General features: G+C 53.6%; 3 protein-coding genes across 3 annotated transcripts; 2 read left to right on the forward strand and 1 right to left on the reverse strand.

Moving 5' to 3' along the window:
* Nucleotides 1-1,897: 1,897 nt before the first annotated feature.
* Nucleotides 1,898-6,292, reverse strand: ENH_00002390 (hypothetical protein, conserved; the record flags this gene model as incomplete). Its single annotated transcript, XM_013578232.1, has 5 exons — nucleotides 1,898-2,769; nucleotides 2,904-3,213; nucleotides 3,351-5,048; nucleotides 5,336-5,413; nucleotides 5,528-6,292. 5 exons carry the CDS (start codon nucleotides 6,290-6,292, stop codon nucleotides 1,898-1,900), a joined length of 3,723 nt encoding a protein of 1,240 aa, XP_013433686.1.
* Nucleotides 6,293-11,712: 5,420 nt separating this feature from the next.
* On the forward strand, nucleotides 11,713-15,309 carry ENH_00002400 (hypothetical protein; the record flags this gene model as incomplete). Its single annotated transcript, XM_013578233.1, has 7 exons — nucleotides 11,713-12,493; nucleotides 12,777-12,932; nucleotides 13,146-13,295; nucleotides 13,465-13,796; nucleotides 13,952-14,064; nucleotides 14,375-14,738; nucleotides 15,121-15,309. The coding sequence occupies 7 exons, from the start codon at nucleotides 11,713-11,715 to the stop codon at nucleotides 15,307-15,309; spliced, it is 2,085 nt and encodes a 694-aa protein (XP_013433687.1).
* Nucleotides 15,310-15,884: 575 nt separating this feature from the next.
* ENH_00002410 (hypothetical protein, conserved) lies at nucleotides 15,885-19,108 on the forward strand (the record flags this gene model as incomplete). Its single annotated transcript, XM_013578234.1, has 7 exons — nucleotides 15,885-15,985; nucleotides 16,305-16,368; nucleotides 16,623-16,755; nucleotides 17,057-17,135; nucleotides 17,790-17,833; nucleotides 18,301-18,376; nucleotides 18,661-19,108. 7 exons carry the CDS (start codon nucleotides 15,885-15,887, stop codon nucleotides 19,106-19,108), a joined length of 945 nt encoding a protein of 314 aa, XP_013433688.1.
* Between the last annotated feature and the right edge of the window lie 382 nt (nucleotides 19,109-19,490).

Genomic DNA, 19,490 nt, shown 5'->3' on the forward strand with positions numbered 1-19,490 from the left:
CTTTGCGCAGGCGAGTTGGTTAATTGTCCAGCTCACGCGTAAGGCGCTGAGAGGCACTGCCTCCTCTTGGAATACAGCAGAATGAGCAGCTGACACAGCAGCTGCACCGGGCTGGTTTCCAGCCCCCTCGGCACCCAAAGGGTTTTCCAGCAGGAAGTCAAGGCTCCTAGTTGGGAATGAGATAGAAAAAGAGGGACACACGGAGGCCACGTGAGTTTTGGCGGCCAACTACCGTCCGGTAGGACCAACCGGAGAAGCAAACATCTGTTTTTCGTGTATTCTTTCGAGCGACTGACTCAGAAGTTGCATTCTGGTAATGGTGTGTGTTACACACAAAAGGTTTATTTAAAGTAGTAGGGAGGGAAGTTCAATTTGTTTTTGTTGTCAGTTGAAACCAGCAATATGCTTACTTCCATTGCTGGCTAAAACTTGGCGTATGAACACCCTTGTGGCGCGCGTACACCGCTAATTTCCAGGCCATTGGCCGAGCGATCTCTGATTCCTCGCATGAGGGATCTGAACCATAATTTGTTTTCGCTGCATTGTGGGCACAGCGCTGGGACTGTTCTTCTGTATTTTACAGTGGCATTGCTTACACTATTTTGCAAGCGTAGTTTACCACGAGCATATGTAGTTGAAAAGTAAAAGGGGGAGAAGGCGCTTGAGGGACTTCAAAACGGCGAGACATCACCTACTTGAGGCAGCTCAGTTCTTACTTTCTAGGATGCTTGGTTACGATTCGCGTGTTCGCTACCGTTTGAACTAGCGTGCTATATTTTTCGTAGCTTGAACTTCAATATAGATACGCCAGGCAAGTGCATCTTCACAAGGAAATGTGGTCAGTTTCAGATTGAAATACGCATTATTGGAATGGGAATGAAATACAAACTGAGCCGGCTGGAAATATCTGAGCACAAGAGTGAGAAGACAGACTAAATTGTGACAAACCACTGGGAATAGAGTGGGGAATAGTGGTGAACTTTGGTCAGCATAGGAAGCCCCAAGAAACAGGCCCACCGTCCGTAGTTGGTTTTCTCACTACGTACAGAACTTGATCAAAGTTAAGTGAACTATTGAAGAGGCCCGCTGTCCATAGCTGGCATTCTTACAATGGTCTGAATTCATCGAGCAGCATGCGTATTTTTATTGCTGGCTAGAGTTCGGCGCATCAACTTGGACTCTGGAGAAATAAGCTATGAACGGGAAACTCAAATTCGTAGCTTCGAACCCGAAGCCGCACGGAATACCCCGAAGAGCAGTGTGTTTATTAAACTTGTACCGCAGAGCCTGAGCAATTCTTCTGCATCATTTTCCACAGATGAACGTCTAGTGAACTTCATGAAAAAAGACCGGATCGGTGTTGATAAAAAATATGTTTGGTTTAATTCATTGTGAGCGCTCCTCCTTAGTAGGAGCTGCGTCATAGCTCATCAAATATACACAACATGAGCTAGCGCAAACAGACTTGATTTCATCAGCTTAAAATGTGCCACTTTTTCACAGAAGTGACAGAATAAGTGGCCAAGTGAGCGTAGGAAAAGAAATGCATTATGTTGATGCATTACGCTTCCAGACTAAAGGCCGCTGCAAAGGTAACCTTTCAAAAGAACAGGGCTACCTGTAAACTGCAGCTTTAAAAAGAAAGCCTGAGGCAGAAGACAATTTTGCAGTGAAAGTCAAGATTGAGCCAAAAACAATACCCAGCTGCTGCTTCACTAAGAGCCAGACGGAGTTGTGAAAAGAAGACAGCGCGCCTTTATTCCAGTAAACAAAAGCAACTTGAAGTACTTCTGCAGAAACTTGGTCGGTGCTGCGCTGTCTTCATGCGCGCGGTTAGCTGTCCAGTGTCGGGTGCGGGAAAAGACAAACAACACGGCAGACGTTGGTGCTGGTTGAGCTAAGGCGAGGTCTCTGAGTGCTGGTCTGCGGCGTTTTGGGCAGTTTCACTTGTGCTATCGCTCCCTTGACCATGGGCTGGCTCTACGCTCTTCCCTTCACCCTCCGGGGCTTCCTCGTGGTTTTGCTGCCCTTCTTGAGGCTTTCGAGGTTTGTCTTCTGGAGCTTTCTCTGTCGCGTCATTGTCTCCGCGCGAGTTATTAGTCTGGGCAGTTCTGAGGATAACGTTCCTGAGCTGCTCGATTCTCCCTTCGATTAGGCCCCTATATCTTTCTTGAAGGATCTGGAGTAGCCTGAGTCGATTTTGCAACTCTTGTTTGGCAACTGTGCACTCTTGTACGTTTGTTTCTGTGTTCTCTTGGAGGCAAACACCTTCCTTGCCTTTTCTGCTGTTGGATATGGCGCTGCGGCATTCTGTGCCGTGTTCCCTTAGAATGTCCGCGACATGCTGAGTCGCCTGCTGATTAAACAAGTCCAGATAGAACACCAAGTGCATATGCATAATTTCATTTTCAGATAGCCTGAGCGCGGCAGCCTGAGAAGTAACAAATTCTTCATAGGAGGTCCAGTGCCCTTCTCCTAGGTATCTGAGCATAGACCTTCTTAGCAGGTCCTCGTGATTGAACTGTGTTTTTTCCTCTTTGTTTGCTACACTTTCATTCTCTTCGTCATTTGCTTTTTCGGACTCAGCAGGCACCCGAGGATCGCAAGATCTCAATGCCAAGTACAAATCCATTAGAGCGGTTGAGGAATTCCCAGCATTAGCCGCTTCGGGACGTGGGTTCGATCTGCTGGATGTACTTGCTCCATATTGTTCACGGGGAGAGCGGAATTGGAAAGATGCGATATTGAGAAGAGGCAAGCCCTCAAGATCTGCGATTTGAAACAACAAAAACGGACATAGACAGCTTAAATAGAGGACCAATTCAAAGAAACATGGCGCATGTAATTTTTGCACGCAAATACTACACAATAAGATGGAGAAAGACTAGATAGAGAAAACGAACCTGCCGCATCGTTTGCGCTCGAAGATATTTCATGAGATACTTCTCCAGGAGCAGTTTCTCCCAAGTTGGTGACAGGCCGCATTTCGTCGCAATCAGAAGTCTGCGAAACAGGGTCTCTCTGTTGCGAAACAGGGTCTCTCTGTTGTTGTTGTTCTTCTGTTTGCTCTTGTCTCCGTTCTGGAGCTTGCTGCCGCTCTCGGCCGTTGCGTGGTTGACGATTTTGTCTTTCTTTTTGCCTTCTTTCGTCTCTCATGAGGAATATTTGGTGCCTCAGCTTGCCAGACATGCGTCTCCACAAAGCACGGGCGTACTGCGGAAATCCAAGCAAAAAGACAGAGTTGCCAATGAAACTATCACGCAAAGGATCATGTGTGTGCACATTATACTTTTAATGTGAAGGGGCCTGACCCTTGGCCAAAAATAATCGAAAGCAAATGAATTGCTTACCTCGACATCGTCTCGGAAAATGTGAAGAGGCACACCACTGGCATTGCAAGGAGCTCTAGAGTTTTGGGGGTTCATGCGATTATTGGGGCCTGGAACTGCTCCCTGATAGCGCATGTTTGGTTGTGGGTAGAGGGGCCCTTGGCGTCTTCTGTTGTTGTTGTGTCTGGAGGCGTTGCTATCTGCTCTTGAACTTGGGTACCTCGAAGCCCTAGAGGAACGTGGGCTGTGAGCGACTCTGGCAGCTGCTTGTGAAACTTCAGCATTAAGGGCTTTCTGCTCCTCCCTAATCCGTCCTCGGGCTTCTTCTAGTTGCTTCTTGTGGTAATCTTCCATACCGTAAGGAATCCACAGGCCTGTACTGTCGTAGAAGCCCAAAGGTGAAGGATCAGGAACCCAGTCAGGAACCATGTGTCTAGCTGCTGCACCGCCGCCGCTGTACATCTGTTGGTGCTGCTGCAGCTTTCCCAAATATCTCTGCTGCTGTTCAAGATAAATGAGGCGCTGATGCACAAACTCGGGGTCATGATGATAGCCCCGTTGATGATTGATGAATTCTTGCTGATTTTGGAGGTGCCTCAATTGCTGCTCCAAGTAATGCTGCTGTTGGTGGATTTGCCTTTGCTCTTCGCTCAAAAACTTTGATTGCTGCCAGTGCTTTTGCGGCTGCTGCGAACGTCCATGTTGATCTGTTGGGTACGACAGCTGCTGCTGCTGCTGCTGCAACCGGCGCTGCTGCTCGTCTAGTTGAGCTTTCTGGTGCAGTATTTGCTCCCTCTGTTGGTGCAAATTCATCTGCTGCCGGTGCAAATGTTCTTGATGCTGCTGATGAAGCCGTTGCTGCTGCGGATTGACGAAGCGTGGCTGCGGCCTCCAATGAGGTCCTTGCTGCGCATGGAATGGTCTTGGCGGCGGATGCATGAACCTTTGTTCTTGGTGCTCATGTTGCATGTGCGGAAACGGCGGGTAAGCAGGCTGCTGCGGAAATCCTGGATGCGGTCCAAGTTCTGTTGGAGGCGGCATGTTGGGCCCTGGCTGCTGATGATGTTGCATGTGTGTGTGAAAGTGCGCCGGGTGTCCGTTCATTTCGTTCACATACTGTTGTTGTTGCTCGGTGTATGCTTCTTCATTGAAGGCCTTTGGCTGCTCATGCTGAGGTTGGGGTTGCTGCTCAGCCTGCTGCTCTGTGTGCTGCTGCACTGGTTGTTGCGCATTTAGAGAACCCTGTTGCACCTCGGGTTGTTGCTGCTGCTGCTGCTCTTGTTGCTTCTGTTGTTGCTGCTCTTGTTGCTCTCCTTGTTGCAGCTGCCCTTCTTGCAACTGCTCTTGTTGCATCTGCTCTTGTTTAGGCTGCTCTTGATGCGGCTGCTCCTGTTGCACCTGTTCTTGTTGCAGTTGCTCACGCTGCAGCTGCTCTTGTTGCAGCTGCTCATGTTGCAGCTGCTGTTGGTGCTGCTGCTCTAGCAGTTGCTGGTGTTGCTGGTGTAGCTGCTGCTGTTCTTGGTTCTGTAGCTCCTGGTGCTGGTGGCATTGCTGATGGATCGGCGGCTGCATGGGAGGCTGGCCATGTATGTGCATGTGTTGCTGTTGAAGAAAGTGGAGCTCTTCAGGGCTTAAAGGTCGAGGCGGCTGCAGCGGCTGCACGTGCGGTGGCATTGGGTATATAGGATGCCCATGCATCAGAGCTGGTGAGTAGGGGACCTGCAAACAAACAAACGAAACCAAAAACGGGTGAACAAAGTTTAACTGTCACACTTTCCAGAACAAAAGTTGAGCAGTACGTACATCAGCAAACGCACATGAGGAGAGTCTGCATTATATACAAGCGGTACGAACAAATATAAACCATGTCCAAAGTTAGCAAAAAGAATTGATGTGCAGCATAAGTAGATAGCTCCGTGATGTATTTGACGGAGTTATGCGTGCGAACAACGCATCCTTGTACATTCATGAATGAAAACATGATAAAAGAGCTAGACATGTTTTACCCTGTTGTTCATCGGAGGTGGTGGGGGCGGGGGTGGCATAACTTGGCCGGGCTGAGGGGGCATGAAATACCCTTGTGGCTGAGAAAAATAAACCAGAAAACACATTTGGCACGATATGGGAAAACGGCTGTTAGCCAAAACGCCATCTAGGCATGCAGTGTCTGCAAGAATTAAATCATTACATCTGCTTACCAGCGGGTGCTGTGGATAATACGCAGGACCAGAAGCCTTGTACCAAATGCCTCCTCGGGGAGCAGCATTCGGGCCGAAGCCATGATAATGTGGCTGGCCTTGTTGGCGAGGAAACGGGCGACGAGGCTGCTGCTGCTGCTGCTGCTGCTGCTGCTGGTTTTGCTGCTGCTGTGGGTGAGCGTATTGGCGAGGAAAGTGCTGGGGGTGAGTGGGTGCTTGTCTGATGCTGATATAGCCGCCTCTGCCGCGGTGGTGTTGAGGGCCGTTATGGTGCTGGTGGTACTCTCCGTTGTTAGCAGCAAAGTTTCCTTGTCTTTGTTCATAAGGCCGGCTTCCGCGGGGAACTCCTCGGCCTCCTGGGTGTTGGTATCTGCCGCGCTGCTGCTGGCGTTGATAGTGGGGCTGTACTACTTGTTCTTGACGCTGGGGGCTGTTGGGAGGAGCTTTGGGGGTTGTAATGCTTGCTTGTACTTCCTCCTGAGTTACATTTGGCATCTCCGTTTCTTGAGAACTTGCTGTTTCTTGGCTTCCAGCGCTGGGCAGCAGGGGAGTCGTGCTTTGGCCATCTGCAGCGTCGAGTTCGGTGGTTTCGGACTCGCTGCTGTTCCCCAGCAACAAAGTGTACCCATTTGTGGATTCTCGAGGCGCCGTTGACTCCGCTTCTTCTCCAGAACTCCTCACAGAAGTTGAGGCAGAGACTGCAGCAGGCGGCGTGCTGTCGCCTACTGTTCCCTGGTTGGAACAAGCTACGTCGGTGGCCTGCATGGTTTGCGCTGGGGCTTCTTGAGTCGAGGTTTCAGGGGCAGCCGCAGTAGGTGCTTCTTTGGGAAAAAAACACAAGACACACTAGGAAGTAAATTAGGCCCAAGGGCAATTCGAGCTTAAATAGGTTGCTAACATAAACCACTTATGTTCACGCCAGCAAATCCAATGTACTTGAAGCTACAACTAAAGCCTACAGGCTAGAAAGCCGCTGGTGCTTGATCGCTAGCACAACTGACAAAGTGTACTGCAGCGATAAAGCTCTAGGGATCAGGCCTGGAATTTTCAAGTGCCTACAGCAACTGATTTCGCTTTCTTACCAGTTGGTTGTACTGCGGTTTGAGTGGCGGCGCACGGACTGCGGTCTTGCTTAACGGCTACTCCAGGAGAACAGGCAGTGAAAGAAATCGCGAAGGCTCCCAGGATCATCAGTGCGAATTTATGAAAACGATTCATTTTGGCCAGACTCTGGGTGCTGAGAAGAGAGGAACACAACACAGAGACGAAATATACTTTCACTTGTAGCTCAGGCAAACCACAGCTTTGTCGAACTCCCTGTACTGCAATGCGCAATATATTGCTCTGAAGTAATATGCATACAATTGTAAGACTAAAACGAAAAGGAGGCACAAGCTTAGTCGAGCTGGTGATGCACACAGAAGGCTGAGGTCTCCCTGATACTTTACAGGCCTGTGCTCCGTGGCTTGGTGAGGCCTGACAGGGACTTCAAAGAGGGTTTTCCACTGGCAACTGGCGCGTGCGATAGTAGTCACAATAAAACTATATCATAAAATGACATCGAGGAGCAGGAGAGAAGGGGTCTTACGCGTAAAACGAATAGGGTGGCGGTTATCAGCCCTCAGTCGGCGGCGGTCGTCGATTGGGCCACGAGAACCAGAGCCGCGAAAGCCCGCTGGGTGTTGAAAACTGTATTAAAATAGAATTAAATATATTTCACTGTGTGCAAAAGCCTCCAAAATGCATTTCCGCACATTGTGATGGACCTTTACTGAGACGTCGGAAGGGCCGCCTCAAGAGCGGGTGACCACGGCGGGCAGGGCGCGGGCCGCGTGCTGCAAGCCATGAGCTCTATGGCTGCCTGCTCAGCGACACCTGCCATTTCAACAAGATTGAAGGATATCAAAATGCAAATAAATTTGGATCAATCTTTATTTCAATGAGACTTTCCATGCAATATTGCGTGGGCCGCCGAAACATAAATCGGGCGTTCCACACTCATCGAGACAGTTGCCATCATGATGCTTGGGCCTCAAGCGTTCATCGCACCCGTGGAGGCTTACCTTTGCCAAAGGCACACTTGATATGCTTCAAAACAAGCACAAAAATAGGTGTTTAATTCTTATTTCAAGCGTTTGTCCTCTAGGTTCCACAAGAAAAATACTCCTCGGCACCCTCTGCCTTGCCAAGACAAGGCTACAGATTTCAGCTAGCGGCACTGCATAAACATCCCCAGTTTGCACATGAGTTTTGAATGAACCAAAGCTTGTTTAGCTGACTACTGCCTTTTAGTTCGGTGTTTTTCTAAATTGATGGCCTCTTCGTTCCAGTAACGCAGTATGAGCCCACGAACTTCCCCAGGCTCGTTGATAGTTACACTGAGGTAGGCAAGGGCTTCCAGTCCTCTGTCCCTGATTCGCTCAGTAAGCACCTCAATTACCTTTTGAAGAGCGTTATACTTGCCAGATTAAGTGGTAATTTTGATGCTAAGACATTGCGGTGTGCAGTATCAGCACGTTCAGGGCAGACAGTCAGAGAAATTGAGCAGCCACCACTCACTTGGAAGCCCACGGCCTCTGTCCAAACATAGAAAAAGGTGAAATCTACATTTTTACATTTAGAAAGAGGCTAGAAATTTTTCTGGAGCTTCAGGCGGCCGGCCTACTCACCTTGTGTCTACGGGATAACTATAGCTTCGAAACACCGGGCCAAAGATTCACTGTTTTACTCTCCGCTCCCACTGGAACATTCCTCGCATGATAGAAGTTCGGCTTTTGGTTCTTTTCAAAGCCAAAGAGCGGCTTGAACCTGGAGCCACTGCAAAGCAGCTGTCCTAATGTGTGCACTATGCGCTACAGAGGTTATCCTATATACACATTACTTGTTAGATTTCCTCTTTTTTGGCATTTCTGAACTAAGGCACCTGGCCTAGCTGGGCGGCTACTAGAGCCCCCAGAGGACTGTATCCTTGCCTTGGGTGCTCTTGTCCTGTCAGACATTTCATTTGTCGCGACTGCATTTTGGAGGGCAATAGGAATGGCATTTGTGCTCGAGGCTTCCCTTCAAATCCAAAAACGCGGCACAAAACTGCAGCCGCTACGGCCCGAACCGCAGCTAAAACTCCAGGCCTTGTTTGAATATGGGGAAAGTGTCCTTAAGTTACACTAGACTTCAATCCCCGAGGCTGCACTAATAGTTTTGAGGGTCAAAAGTCTATTTGCTTTGTCATGAGCACAAGTTCCAAAAGTTCCTTCAAATTGTGGCAGCAACAGGAGCTGTAAAAAGAGATTGTCGAAGCCCTTTTAAAGCTAAAGCCCCTGGGAGGTGAATTTTCGGAGTTTTCTTTTAGATTCAAGCTTCGTTTTGATAAGAACAAAACTGCAAATATTGCATGGCGTCCAGCGGATCTTAAAAGAAGGAAATGGAGCAAAATGCAGCAGAGCCGGCGCTGGCCGTAGCTGCAGCGCGTGGGCGAAATTTGGGGTACAGGCTGCTGCCTGTGCTTTGCAGAACATCTCAAAGCTGCTGCTGCTGCTGCTGCTGCTGCGGACTCCAGTGGAGAAAAGATCTCTCTAGGAGGTGAAAGAAAACCTTTGCTTCTCTTTTCTGGCATCTGGCCTTTATGCTCCGCTTCACCTTGCTGGACGAAGAGCTTCAAAGGTCGCCTGACACCTCAAAGCTGCCTAAAAAGCATTTAGAAAAGCCTGCTGCTGCATTCAAGGCTCCAGAAGGCTTCAGCTAGCCTCAGCAGTGCCTTGGGGTGCTCGAGCTGCAGCTTTCAAGGGCCCTGGGCTTTTGCTGCTTTGCTGCAGCAGGCCCAGTCAGCTCTATGCCCTTGCTGTGCTGCACTGGGCCTGGGCTATTCTCGATTGCCCCATGCCCTTTTTCCCAACCCTCTTGGGGGCCGCCAAGTATAGGGCTCCCCCACCCCAACGTGCGGGGCCCCCCACTGTGGGGAGGCCCCCCGCACATTTTGGGGTCCTTGCTGCCATTTGAAGTGGCCCCAGATTCTGGGGCTGTGGCTGCAGGGCTTAGGGCCTTAGATTGAGGCCTCAGGGCCCGGGTCTTTTCAGCATTTGTTTGGCCTCTTGTGCTGGACCTTCATTCACTTGTACAGGGGGGCCTTCTGTGCTGCTCTAGGGGCCACAGCGCCGGTTGTTTATATTTGTAAACAGCCAACTGTTTACGAGTAAGTGCTCTTTTTGCATTTGTTTTTACTTTTGAGACTTCGATGTGTGCATAGAGAATGTTCATGATTCTGTACATTATAAGGCAAATCGCATTTCTTGTTCACAGAGCAGAGCAACAAAGATGAAGGGCTCCACAACACAAACACAGGCCTTTAGGGCCTGTAAAAAGACAGAAGCAAATCACCAAGGACCCCACTTAGTGTATCAGACCCAACAGATGTTTCTTTCGCTTTTTTGTTTCCTTTTAACCAGGATAAAAAACAGAAAAGAGAGGGCTGGAAATGGACAAATTTGGAGGAGACAGAAGAAGCAAAAGGAGAAACAAGCGCGGGCAAGGGAAGTGAAAAACGAAGGCAAGAAATTGCAAAGAATGAGCCGATTGGAATTAAAAGATTCTGGCCTTTGCTGCAGCGAACCGAGCATTTGTAGCGCGAGGTGAACTAATTAGTGCTTAGAGTTGAGGGCCTGCGACGTGGGCTTTTCAAGGGCCTTCCACCTGCTTAGGAGAAATAAAAAAATAAAAAATGAAATAAGGAAAGAATAAAAACGAAACAAGAAAGGAGGGAAGACGGAAGAAACGGAGAAGAAATAAAGGGCCAGCAAAAGCATCAAAGGGAAGAGCCTTAAACGAAGGAAGGGCCCGAAAGAAGCATTTGAAGTGCAAACCAGATAGACAAAACGACGTGGGATAAATAAAAGAATTAAAATAAAGGTGCTAGGGAACATGAATGCACCTGTAGAGTTCGGATAAATGAAGAGGAGAAAATTTGACAAAAGAACGGAAAAGAAAATAAAACAGCCAAGCGACAGAGAGGAGACTTAAACAAAACACAGAGCAAGTAATTAGAGCCAAAGAGAAGAAAATGAATTTACGGAGGAGTCAACAAGAGGCAAAAAGTAAAAGCTGAAGTGAGTCAAAGGATGCGGAGTTCAGCATTCTTTATTGCCACTATTACCAAGCAGCAAATGGCCATTTAGGGACCACCTAAGAAATTAAAAACCTGAAATAGAAGGAAATCTAATTAATAACCAAAAATAAAACAATTTTATAACAAATACGAAAGGCAGCGTTTGGTTCCCAAGTGACCCCACGGCCCCCGGGGCAACTCATGCAAACCAAAAAGCATGCTCAGGGATCAACTATATTTTCTTCTTATTTCGAAAAGATAAAAGAAAATATAATAGATTTCCTAATGATAAAATTAACCAGCCATAGGGTCCTACACTGGCTTGACCAGCGGCCTCTGGGGGCCCCCCCTTGGGACCTTGGGGCCCCTGAGGATTCGTGCTTGTTTGATTACGCAGCCTCCCAGAAGTTTTTCCTGCATTTAAATCAGTTTTAATGATGAAATGGGATTGTTTGTTTTCGTAATATCAGATTCTTCCCCCTTCTTTCTCCTGGTCTCAAGAAACAAACTCAGAATCCGGCTAAGTCCTGATCTGGACCTTCTGCTGGGCGAGCAGCAGCCTCAGCAGCAATCTGCCCAGTACCCTTTTTGAAGAAATATCGGGGTCCCCCAAGCAGCCAGAGGGGCCCCAAGAAGCCAGAGAGGCCCTCTACTTTACAGAGGGGCCCCCATGCACTCAAAAAGGCATTCAAGGCTTTAGAGGGACCCTCAAGCAGTTATAGGAGCTCATAAGCAGGAATTCACTTCCCCGAGCCTTTAAAGGGGCCCTCAAGTCTTTAGAGGGGCCCCCAAGCCTTTAGAGTGCCCCTCAAGTCTTTAGAGGGGCCCCCAACCCAAGCCTGTAGAGGGGCCCCCAAGCAGTCAGAGGGGCCCCAGTGCCAATAAGGGGGCCCACACTAAGGGCCATGAGTGTGTCTTGACTGTAGCTGAAGCGGAATTTCATTTTGCCGCTGATTCAGCAGCAGCAGCCGCCACACCACCAGCTGCAGCAGCAGCAGCAGCAGCAGCAGCAGGCCCTCAGCACCGCGGAGGCCCTCTAACTACTGGGCAGCAGGTGCAGGGGCCCCCTCATTCTGCATGGGGGCCCATGCTGAGATCTATCTTGCTGGGGGGGGCCCCGAGGGGCCCCTGGGGCCCCCCTCGGCACTCTCTTTTGCGTTTGGCCCCCTGGGGGCCCCTGGCCCTGAAGTATGAGGGGGCCCCTCTTGGATTTGGGTCTTTTTTTGCATCAGGGGGCCCTTCGGGGGCCCCCCTGGCCTGCGCTGTGGGGAGGGGGGAGGGCCAGGTGAGGCAGGTGACCGCGGAAGCAGCAGCAGCAGCAGCAGCAGCAGCAGCAGCGGCAGCGCCAAAGTTTGCATGCAGTGCGGCTGCGCAAAAGGGGAACAGTTCAAAAGAAACAAAAAGGACTTTTGGAAATCCGGAAGAGGCAATGAGGCCTTTAGACCTCGACGCGCTTAGAGGCGACGTTGAGGAATACCTTATCTCAAACAGCAGCAGCAGCAGCACCAGCAGCAGCAGCAGCAGCAGCAGCGGCAGCAGAAAGATGCTGGCAGCTGAACGCCTGCTCGGACATTTGCCTTTGTTGAGCCCTGCACGGCTGCAGCAGCTGCCTGCTGCTGACCTGCTGCTGCTGCTGCGCGTGTACAGTCGGCTGCTGACAGCCTCTGCACCAGTCGAAGCACCAGCAGCAGCAGCAGCAGCAGCAGCAGCAGCAGCAGCAGCAGCCCACGCTGCAGGCAGCAGCAGCTCCACAGCTTGGCAGCAGAGAGCTGCAGCCCATATAACTGCCCTCCGTCTCTTTCTTAAGAATGGGTCTCTCGCCATAGTCGAGCGCCCCCTTGATTTCCTCCTGCCTCAACAGCTAATCCGTGAGTTCCTCTGCTGCTGCTGCTGCTGCTGCTGCTGCTGCTTCTGCTGCTGCTGCTGCTGCTGCTGCTTCTGCTGCTGCTGCCTTTCCTCAGCTGTTGCTGCGGCCCCTGTGCTGCTGCAGCCCCGCAGCAGAAGCCCCACTGCTGGCGCAGCAGCAGACGCTTCTCCGGCCTGAGTGTACATTGTGGCTGCTGGCGCTCCCGCACGTCCAGCTGCAGCAGCAAGTGCTGCTGCGGCGCAGCAGCAGCAGCAGCAGCAGCGTGTTTGCTGCTGTGTCTGCAGCTGTTTTGGCCGTCGCTGCCTCCATCCCTCCCGCCTGCGCCCCCCTAGAGTTTTGGCGCTGTCTGCTGCGGCGCTGCGTCGAGGCTGCCCGTTTGCTGCCTTCTGCTGCTGCAGCAAGGCTGCTGCTGGGCCTGGCCTACCTGCCGCGGCTGCCAGGTGCGCAGCAGCAGCCGCCGTCTCCCTCGCAGCTGCCATCAGCAGCAGCAGCAGCAGCAGCTGCTGCTGCTGCTGCTGCTGTCCGTGGTAGTTCGGTTGCCGCTGCAGCTGCTGCTTGCTGCTGCCTCTCCCGCCAGACCTACGCCCAAACATGCGCCACCACTGCCGCCACTGCTGCTGCTGCTGCTGCTGCTGCTGCTGCTGTGCATGCAGACGAAGCGGGCCTTAGCCGCGCTGCTTCTGCAGTCTGCAGCCGCGTGGCGGAGGGGGCGGAGTGCCTGGCCCGCCGCGAGGCTTTGCTGCATGCGCTGGAGGCGCTGCGGCTGCTGCAGCAGCAGCACCTTCCTTTGCTGACGGAAATAGGTGAATTTTAATCCATTTTTCGAATTTTCAAATTCTTTCTTTCCCCTTTTTGCTTATTTTGTCCCTTTCCTCGGACTTTTAAATTCTTTTTTTCCTCTTTTTGCTCCTTTTGTCTTTTTTCTTCCCCCCAACCCTCAAGACCCGCTTCCCTCTTTCTGCCTCGCTGCAGCGCGCGCCTTGCAGCGCCGCTTCGCCATTCGGGACCCTCCGGGGGGCCCCCTTCCTGGGGGCCCCCCTCTTGAGGGCCCTTTTTTGGGGGAGCTCCCTCCAGGGAGGCCCCCTTCTCGGGGGCCCTCATCTGGGGGCCCCCCTCTTGGGGGGCCCCCTGCTGGGGGCCCCCTTTCGGGCGGGGCGAGAGGGGGGCCCCCCAGGGCGGCGTTTGGGGGCCGGGAGGCGGCGAAGGACACGGAAGTAGCAGTTGCTGCTCTTTGTTGCTTTGCTGCTGTTGAAGCTGCGGCTTTTCAGCCTCTGTTTAGGGGCCTCGGGGACTGGCTGAAGGAGGTGGGAGCTGCTGCAGAGGGGGCCCCCAGCAGCAAGGGGCCCCAGCTGGCTGCAGCCGTGCTGCAGCGAGCAGAGAGCCGGGGGCGGTGGGGAGAAGCAGCAGACATACAGGCAAACATTTGCTGCTTTTGCTGCTCTCCCTGCTGCTGCTGCAGCACCTGCAACATTTGGGCCTAGAGGAAACAGCTCAAGTCCTTTCTGCCCTAGGCGCCCTCAGCTGCTACCCGGAGGGCCTCATTGCGGGGCTGCTCCCGCAGGCTGTCACCTTGTGAGGACTGGACTCCTAAACCCTAAATGAGGGTTTAGGGTTTAGGGTTTAACGGGGTTTGGATGCCCTACTACCCAGCACACTGCAGCGTGTACCCTTAATTGGGACTCGGGGTTTACAGCTAAGGGGCAGCAGCTCGGGTCTTTGAGCTCTGCTTTGAATGAAAGCTCAGTCTGCGCACTATACCCTAAAGTAGGGTTTAGGGTTTAGGAGTCTGACGCTTAAAGGCTCGAGGCCCGGGCTGCAGCCCGTAGCCCTTTAGCTGGACACAGCAGCAAAAAGGGTCTTGTCTTCTTTGCTGCGCTTTTAGGCTTACAGCGCAGCAGGCCGTGTTTTCAAGCAGTCAGGAGGGCCCCTGTGCTGCAGCAGCAGCAGCACAGCCCGATGCGGCAGCAGCACCGCAAGCCGCGGCACAGCCAGCTGCAGCAGCAGCCCCGCAGCCAGCCGCAGCAGCAGCAGCACAGCCAGCTGCGCCACCAGCACCCGGAGGAGCCGCTGGAGCAGCCCCTGCAGCAGCAGCAGCTGCAGCAGCAGCACCCGCAGCAGCTGCTGCAGCGGCGAAGCAAGCGCTGCGCATCTTGCGGGCCCTGGGGCAGCTGCAGAAACGAGATGCTGCAGCACTGAGGGCTGTGGTTTCTCTCCTTGAGTGCGCATCTGCAAAGCAGCTGCTTTCTGTAAGCTTCCTGCTGAGGCTGCCTAGAGGTCGCTAGCTAGCTAGCTAGACCTAGCTGGCTAGCTAGCTAGACCCAGCTAGCCAGCTAGCAAGCTAGCTCGACCTACCTGCTCACCTAGCTAGGCCCAGCTAGCCAGCTAGACTGAGGTAGCCAGTCAGCTAGACCTAGCTAGCCAGCTAGCTAGACCCAGCTGGCTAGCTAGCTGAACCCAGCTAGCCAGCTAGCTGGACCCAGCTAGCTAGCTTGCCAGCCAGCCGGCAGCTAGCGCTTTGTTTGAGGCCCTGCCAGAGTGTTGCTGCGCCTTCTCTGGGGCAAGAGGCAGCAGCAAAGTAATTCGATTCTTATTTGCTGCTGCCTTTTGCATGCTGCTGCACCCCCTCAGCCTAAAGACTGCGTCGCAGCTCTTTACTGCTGCTACCGCCTCGACCTCTGGCACCCTGGCCTCTGCAGCGGCCTCCTCAGCCGCCTCCGCGCAAACCCCCGCTGTAAGAAGTGTTCCCAGCAGCAGCAGCAGCAGCAGCAGAAGCAGCAGCAGCAAAAGCAGCAACAGCAGATCCTGAGGCGGCAGTAGCAGCAGATGCTGCTGCTGCTGCTGCTGTAGCCTCCCCTGCCTTTGCATCCCTGCCGCAGAGTGGCTAGCTGCAGCACCTGCTACTGCTGCTGCTGCTGCTGCAGTTTCCCCTGGCTCTGAGGCCCCTCCCCTGAGTGGCTAGAAATCCCCTTTAGGTCCTTTTGCTGCTCTGCTTCCCTTTTATAAAATTAAAACTGCCCAGCAGACTGTGGGGCCCCCCAGGGCCCCCCTCGCCTTTTGCTGCTGCCTTTTTCTGCAGCTCTGCTGGATACTCTGGGGCAGCAGGGGGCCACTAATTTGCTGCTGGCGCTCAGCTACTTCAGGTGTGACGAGCTGCCCATCTACGACGCGCTGCTCTCCCAGGCAAGCTGCTGCTGCTGCTGCTGCTGCTGCTGCTGCTGCTGCTGCTGCTGCTAGTGGCGGGCCACCTGCGGCTGCAGGGTCCTCTGGGCTGCCCGGAGCAGCAGCAGTTGGGGCAAGTCTTTTCCCCGCTGCTGGGGCCCACTTGGTGTGGGGCCCTGTGGGTGTTAGAATATCTTCTTGTCTTTTTGTCTCGAAGTTTTCTTTTTTATCTTATGAATGTTTTGCATGCTTTCGTGCTGCAGCTGCTGCGCCATGCCCACTGCCTCTCCACCCCAGCCATCTCTCAGCTGCAGACTGTGGAGTTGGCCTTCAGGTGAGGCCCTTGGGGGCCCCCAGCTGCCCCAGCCAGTGCCCCGGTGGGGCCCCCAAAGGGGGCCCCTGCAGCAGCAGGTTGGGGGCCCCAGACGAGCAGCAGAAGGGCCCCCAGCGTGTCAGGTCACAGCAACTGCCCACTCCCAGCTGCAGCAGCAGGAGCAACAGCTGCAGCAGCAACTGCTGCTTCTTCTGCTGCAGCAGCAGGAGAAGCAGCTGCAGCAGCAACAGCAGCAGCCGCTGCTGCTGCTGCTGCTGCCGCTGGGCCGATGGCCCTGCTGCATGCGTTTGTGTGTCTTTTTGCTGCCTGCCCCTCGCAGGGCCGGCCACACTCCTTTCCCGGCGGAGTCATTAAGTGCTGCTGCCCGCGATTTGCTGCAGTGGGTGCGGCGCTGCTGCCAGCCTGAGCCCGAGGCCCCCACGGCCTCTGCGCTGCAGCAGCAGGTGGCGAGGGCCGCCACATTTTTGCAGTGCCACTACTACTCAGAGGCAAGCTTCGCTGCAGCAGACAGCACAGCAGCAGCAGCAGCAGCAGCAGCAGCAGCAGCTTTCAGCTGCCTAACTACTGAGCTTTTTGCGGGCCTCTGGCCTGAGACTTTTTGCTGCTTGTCTCCTCTGCGAGTCTTTTTGCTGCGCAGGTCACTTTTGGCCCCTACACCCTCGACTTCGCCCAGCCACTCACTGAGGGAGAGCAGCAGCAGCAGCAGCAGCAGCAGCAGCAGCAGCAGCAGGCTCTGGGGATGTCTCTCTTGGACGCAGACGGCCGCTGGTGTAGCTCAGGCACGTAGCCTTTAGTCAGTTAGACTGAAGCAGCAGCTGCCTGCTGCTGCTGGCTTGGTGTGGGGCCTCCTGAGGCCATTAAGTAAAGCTCAGGGGGACCTGCTGCTGCTGCTGCTGCTGCTGCTGCTGCTGCCTCAGCCAAAAGCTAAGAGAGAGGGGGGTCGGTCTTGTCTTGCGGTGTTGCTCTTTAAGTCTCGTGGGCTGCCTCTGCGCTGCAGCTGGTTGAGCAGCAGGAACCACTTGCTGCTGCTGCTGCTGCTGCTGCTGCTGCTGCTGCTGCTGTGTGGCGCAGCTGCGGAGAGGCTGAGGGCGGCGGCCGTGGTGGTGGAAGTGGATGGGCCGCAGCACTTCTACAGAGATTCTTTTCACTGGTGAGGGCGAGTGGGCAAAAGTAGATGGACAAAAAAGACAAAAAGAGACAAAAATAGACAAATAATAGACAAATAAAAGACAAAAAGAGACAAATAATAAACAAATAATGGACAAAATGACACAAATATGAGACAAAAGGAGAGGCGAAAAAGGGGCAGGCTGGGCGGCAGCTAGCTGCGCTGAGGGGGCCTTTGCTGCAGCTTTGCTGCGGCTTTGCTGCAGCCTCGCTGCAGCTTTGCTGCAGCTTTGCTGCAGCTTTGCTGCAGCTAGCCAGCGGCGCCGCAGGCAGCGCAGCAGCAGCAGCAGCTGGGGCAGAGGGGGCCGCAGCGAGAGCAGCAGCAAATGGAGCAGCTAGCTAGGGATTTAGAAAAGACAAAATTAAACAGAAATGAGAAATAAAGGAGACAGAGAGAGCCACAAAAAGGCAATTGAAATAAAAAGGAGACAAAGAAAAAAGCCTAGAAGCAGCAGGGAAGACACGTGCAGCCGCTGCGGGCAGCCAGCAAGAGCTGCCCAGCGGACAACAGCAGCAGCAGCAGCAGCAACAGTAGCAGCAGCTGCAGCAGCAATAATAGAAGCAGCAGCAGCAGCAGCAGCAGCAGCAGCAGCAGCAGCAAAGAAGGAATGTCTCTGTGGGTGGTTTGTGGGCACAGGAACTCCTCCTCAAAACTCAAACACCATCTCCTAACACGCTTAGGTGGGTTGAGGTGCCTGCTGCCCGCTGGGTGCTGCTTTCGAAGCTGCTGCTGCTGCTGCTGCTGCTGCTGCTGCTGCTAGGTCTGCTGTTACTGCTGCCAGATCCACTGCTGCTGCGGAAACTGCTGCTGCTGCTAGATCTGTGGCTGCTGCTATATCTGCTGCTGCTAGATTTGCTGCTGGTGCTAGATCTGCCGCTGCTGGATCTGCTGCTGCTGGGTCTGCTGCTGCTGTTGCTGCTACTGCTGTTGCTGCTGCTAAGCGCGCTCTCTAGACTGCTTTAGGAGCTGCTGCAGGCGCCTATCGCTGCAGCAGCTATCTCTGTCTGCTGCCAGCTGAGCAGCTAAGTGTTTTCTCTCGCAGCACCTGTTGCTTCCGCTGCACCCACAAGGAGCCGCGGCCAGGCGCCGCTTGGCTGCTGCTGCAGCTGCTGATGCAGCTGCTGCTGCTGCTGCTGCGCTGCTGCAGGCTACCGCGTGGCTCACATTCCTTACTACGAGGTCTTGCCGCTGCGGGGGGCGAGGGAGCTGCGGGATCTTGTGAGGTGAGCCTGAGTTGTCTCTTTTGCTGCTTCCTTTCTGCCTCCAGCAGCAGCAGCCGCTGCTGCTTCTAGTGCTGCTGCTGTTGCTGCTGCAGCTGCTGCGCCCAGTGCCCCGGCTGCCGGCAGCAGCTTGCAGCGCAGCAGCGCCTCTTAGCCTGCTGCAGCAGAGAGGGTTTGAGGAACAGCAACCGGAGCAGCTGCTGCAGCAAAGAAGACTCTTGTTTGCCTCTATAGTTTCTTTTTAAAGTTTTATTTTTCTTTTTTTTTATTTTTCTGTCTTCCTGCAGTCGCGCAGTGGCGCATGCACTGCAGCCAGCAGCAAGCCCCGAGCTGGGGGCTGGGGTGTACGTACACCCCAGAGGCGAAGACCCCTTTGCTGCAGACCCTGCAGCAGAAGCAGCAATGAGCCTGCTGCTGGCAGCAGAGGGGCCCGCAGCAAGCAGCAGCAAGGGCCCAGGGCTGCTTCTCGAGGGCGCAGAAACGGAAGAAGAGGCACTGCAGCAGCAGCAGCAGCAGCGGCAGCAGCAGCAGCAGCAGCAGCAGCAGCAGCAGCAGCAGGAGCTGCCGGAGGCGCTCAAGCAGCAGCTCAGGCAGGCCCGGCGGGCAGATCCTCAAAAGGCCCTTCTCGTTTCAGTCCGACGCTGGAAGAGACAAAAAAGACAAAAAATGAAACAAAAAATGCAAAAAGTGGGGGCCCCCGGGGGCCCCCCAAAGGCCAGCCTGTACCCTAGTTAGGGGCCCCCCAGCGCGGGGGCCCCAAGAAGGCGGAGCAGCAGCTGCTGCGCACAGAAAAGCCCCTGCTGCTGCAGCTGCTGCAACCTGCTGCTGCTGCTGCAGTTGGCGCCTGCTGCTGGTGCAGCTGTTGCAGCTGCTGCAGTTTGCCGCTACAGCAGCTGCAGCAGACTGGAGCTGCTGCTGCTCGGCGCAGCAGCAGCAGCTGCTGCTGCTTCCTGCCTTCAAGGCAGCCCTTTTCCTCCATTAAAAAAACTTTGTCTTATTTATCAAAAAGCCCATTTTGTTGTTTTTTATACACCTTGCTGCAACTGTTCTGCTTCGAGGTCTTTTGCTGCGCTGCTGCCTCTTTTGCTGCTTCTTTGTGTCTTTTTTCCTTCCCTTT

This window comes from Eimeria necatrix, genomic scaffold (genome assembly GCF_000499385.1).
Source record: "Eimeria necatrix Houghton genomic scaffold, Enh_scaff106, whole genome shotgun sequence".
NCBI classification, from domain to species: Eukaryota; Apicomplexa; class Conoidasida; order Eucoccidiorida; family Eimeriidae; genus Eimeria; species Eimeria necatrix.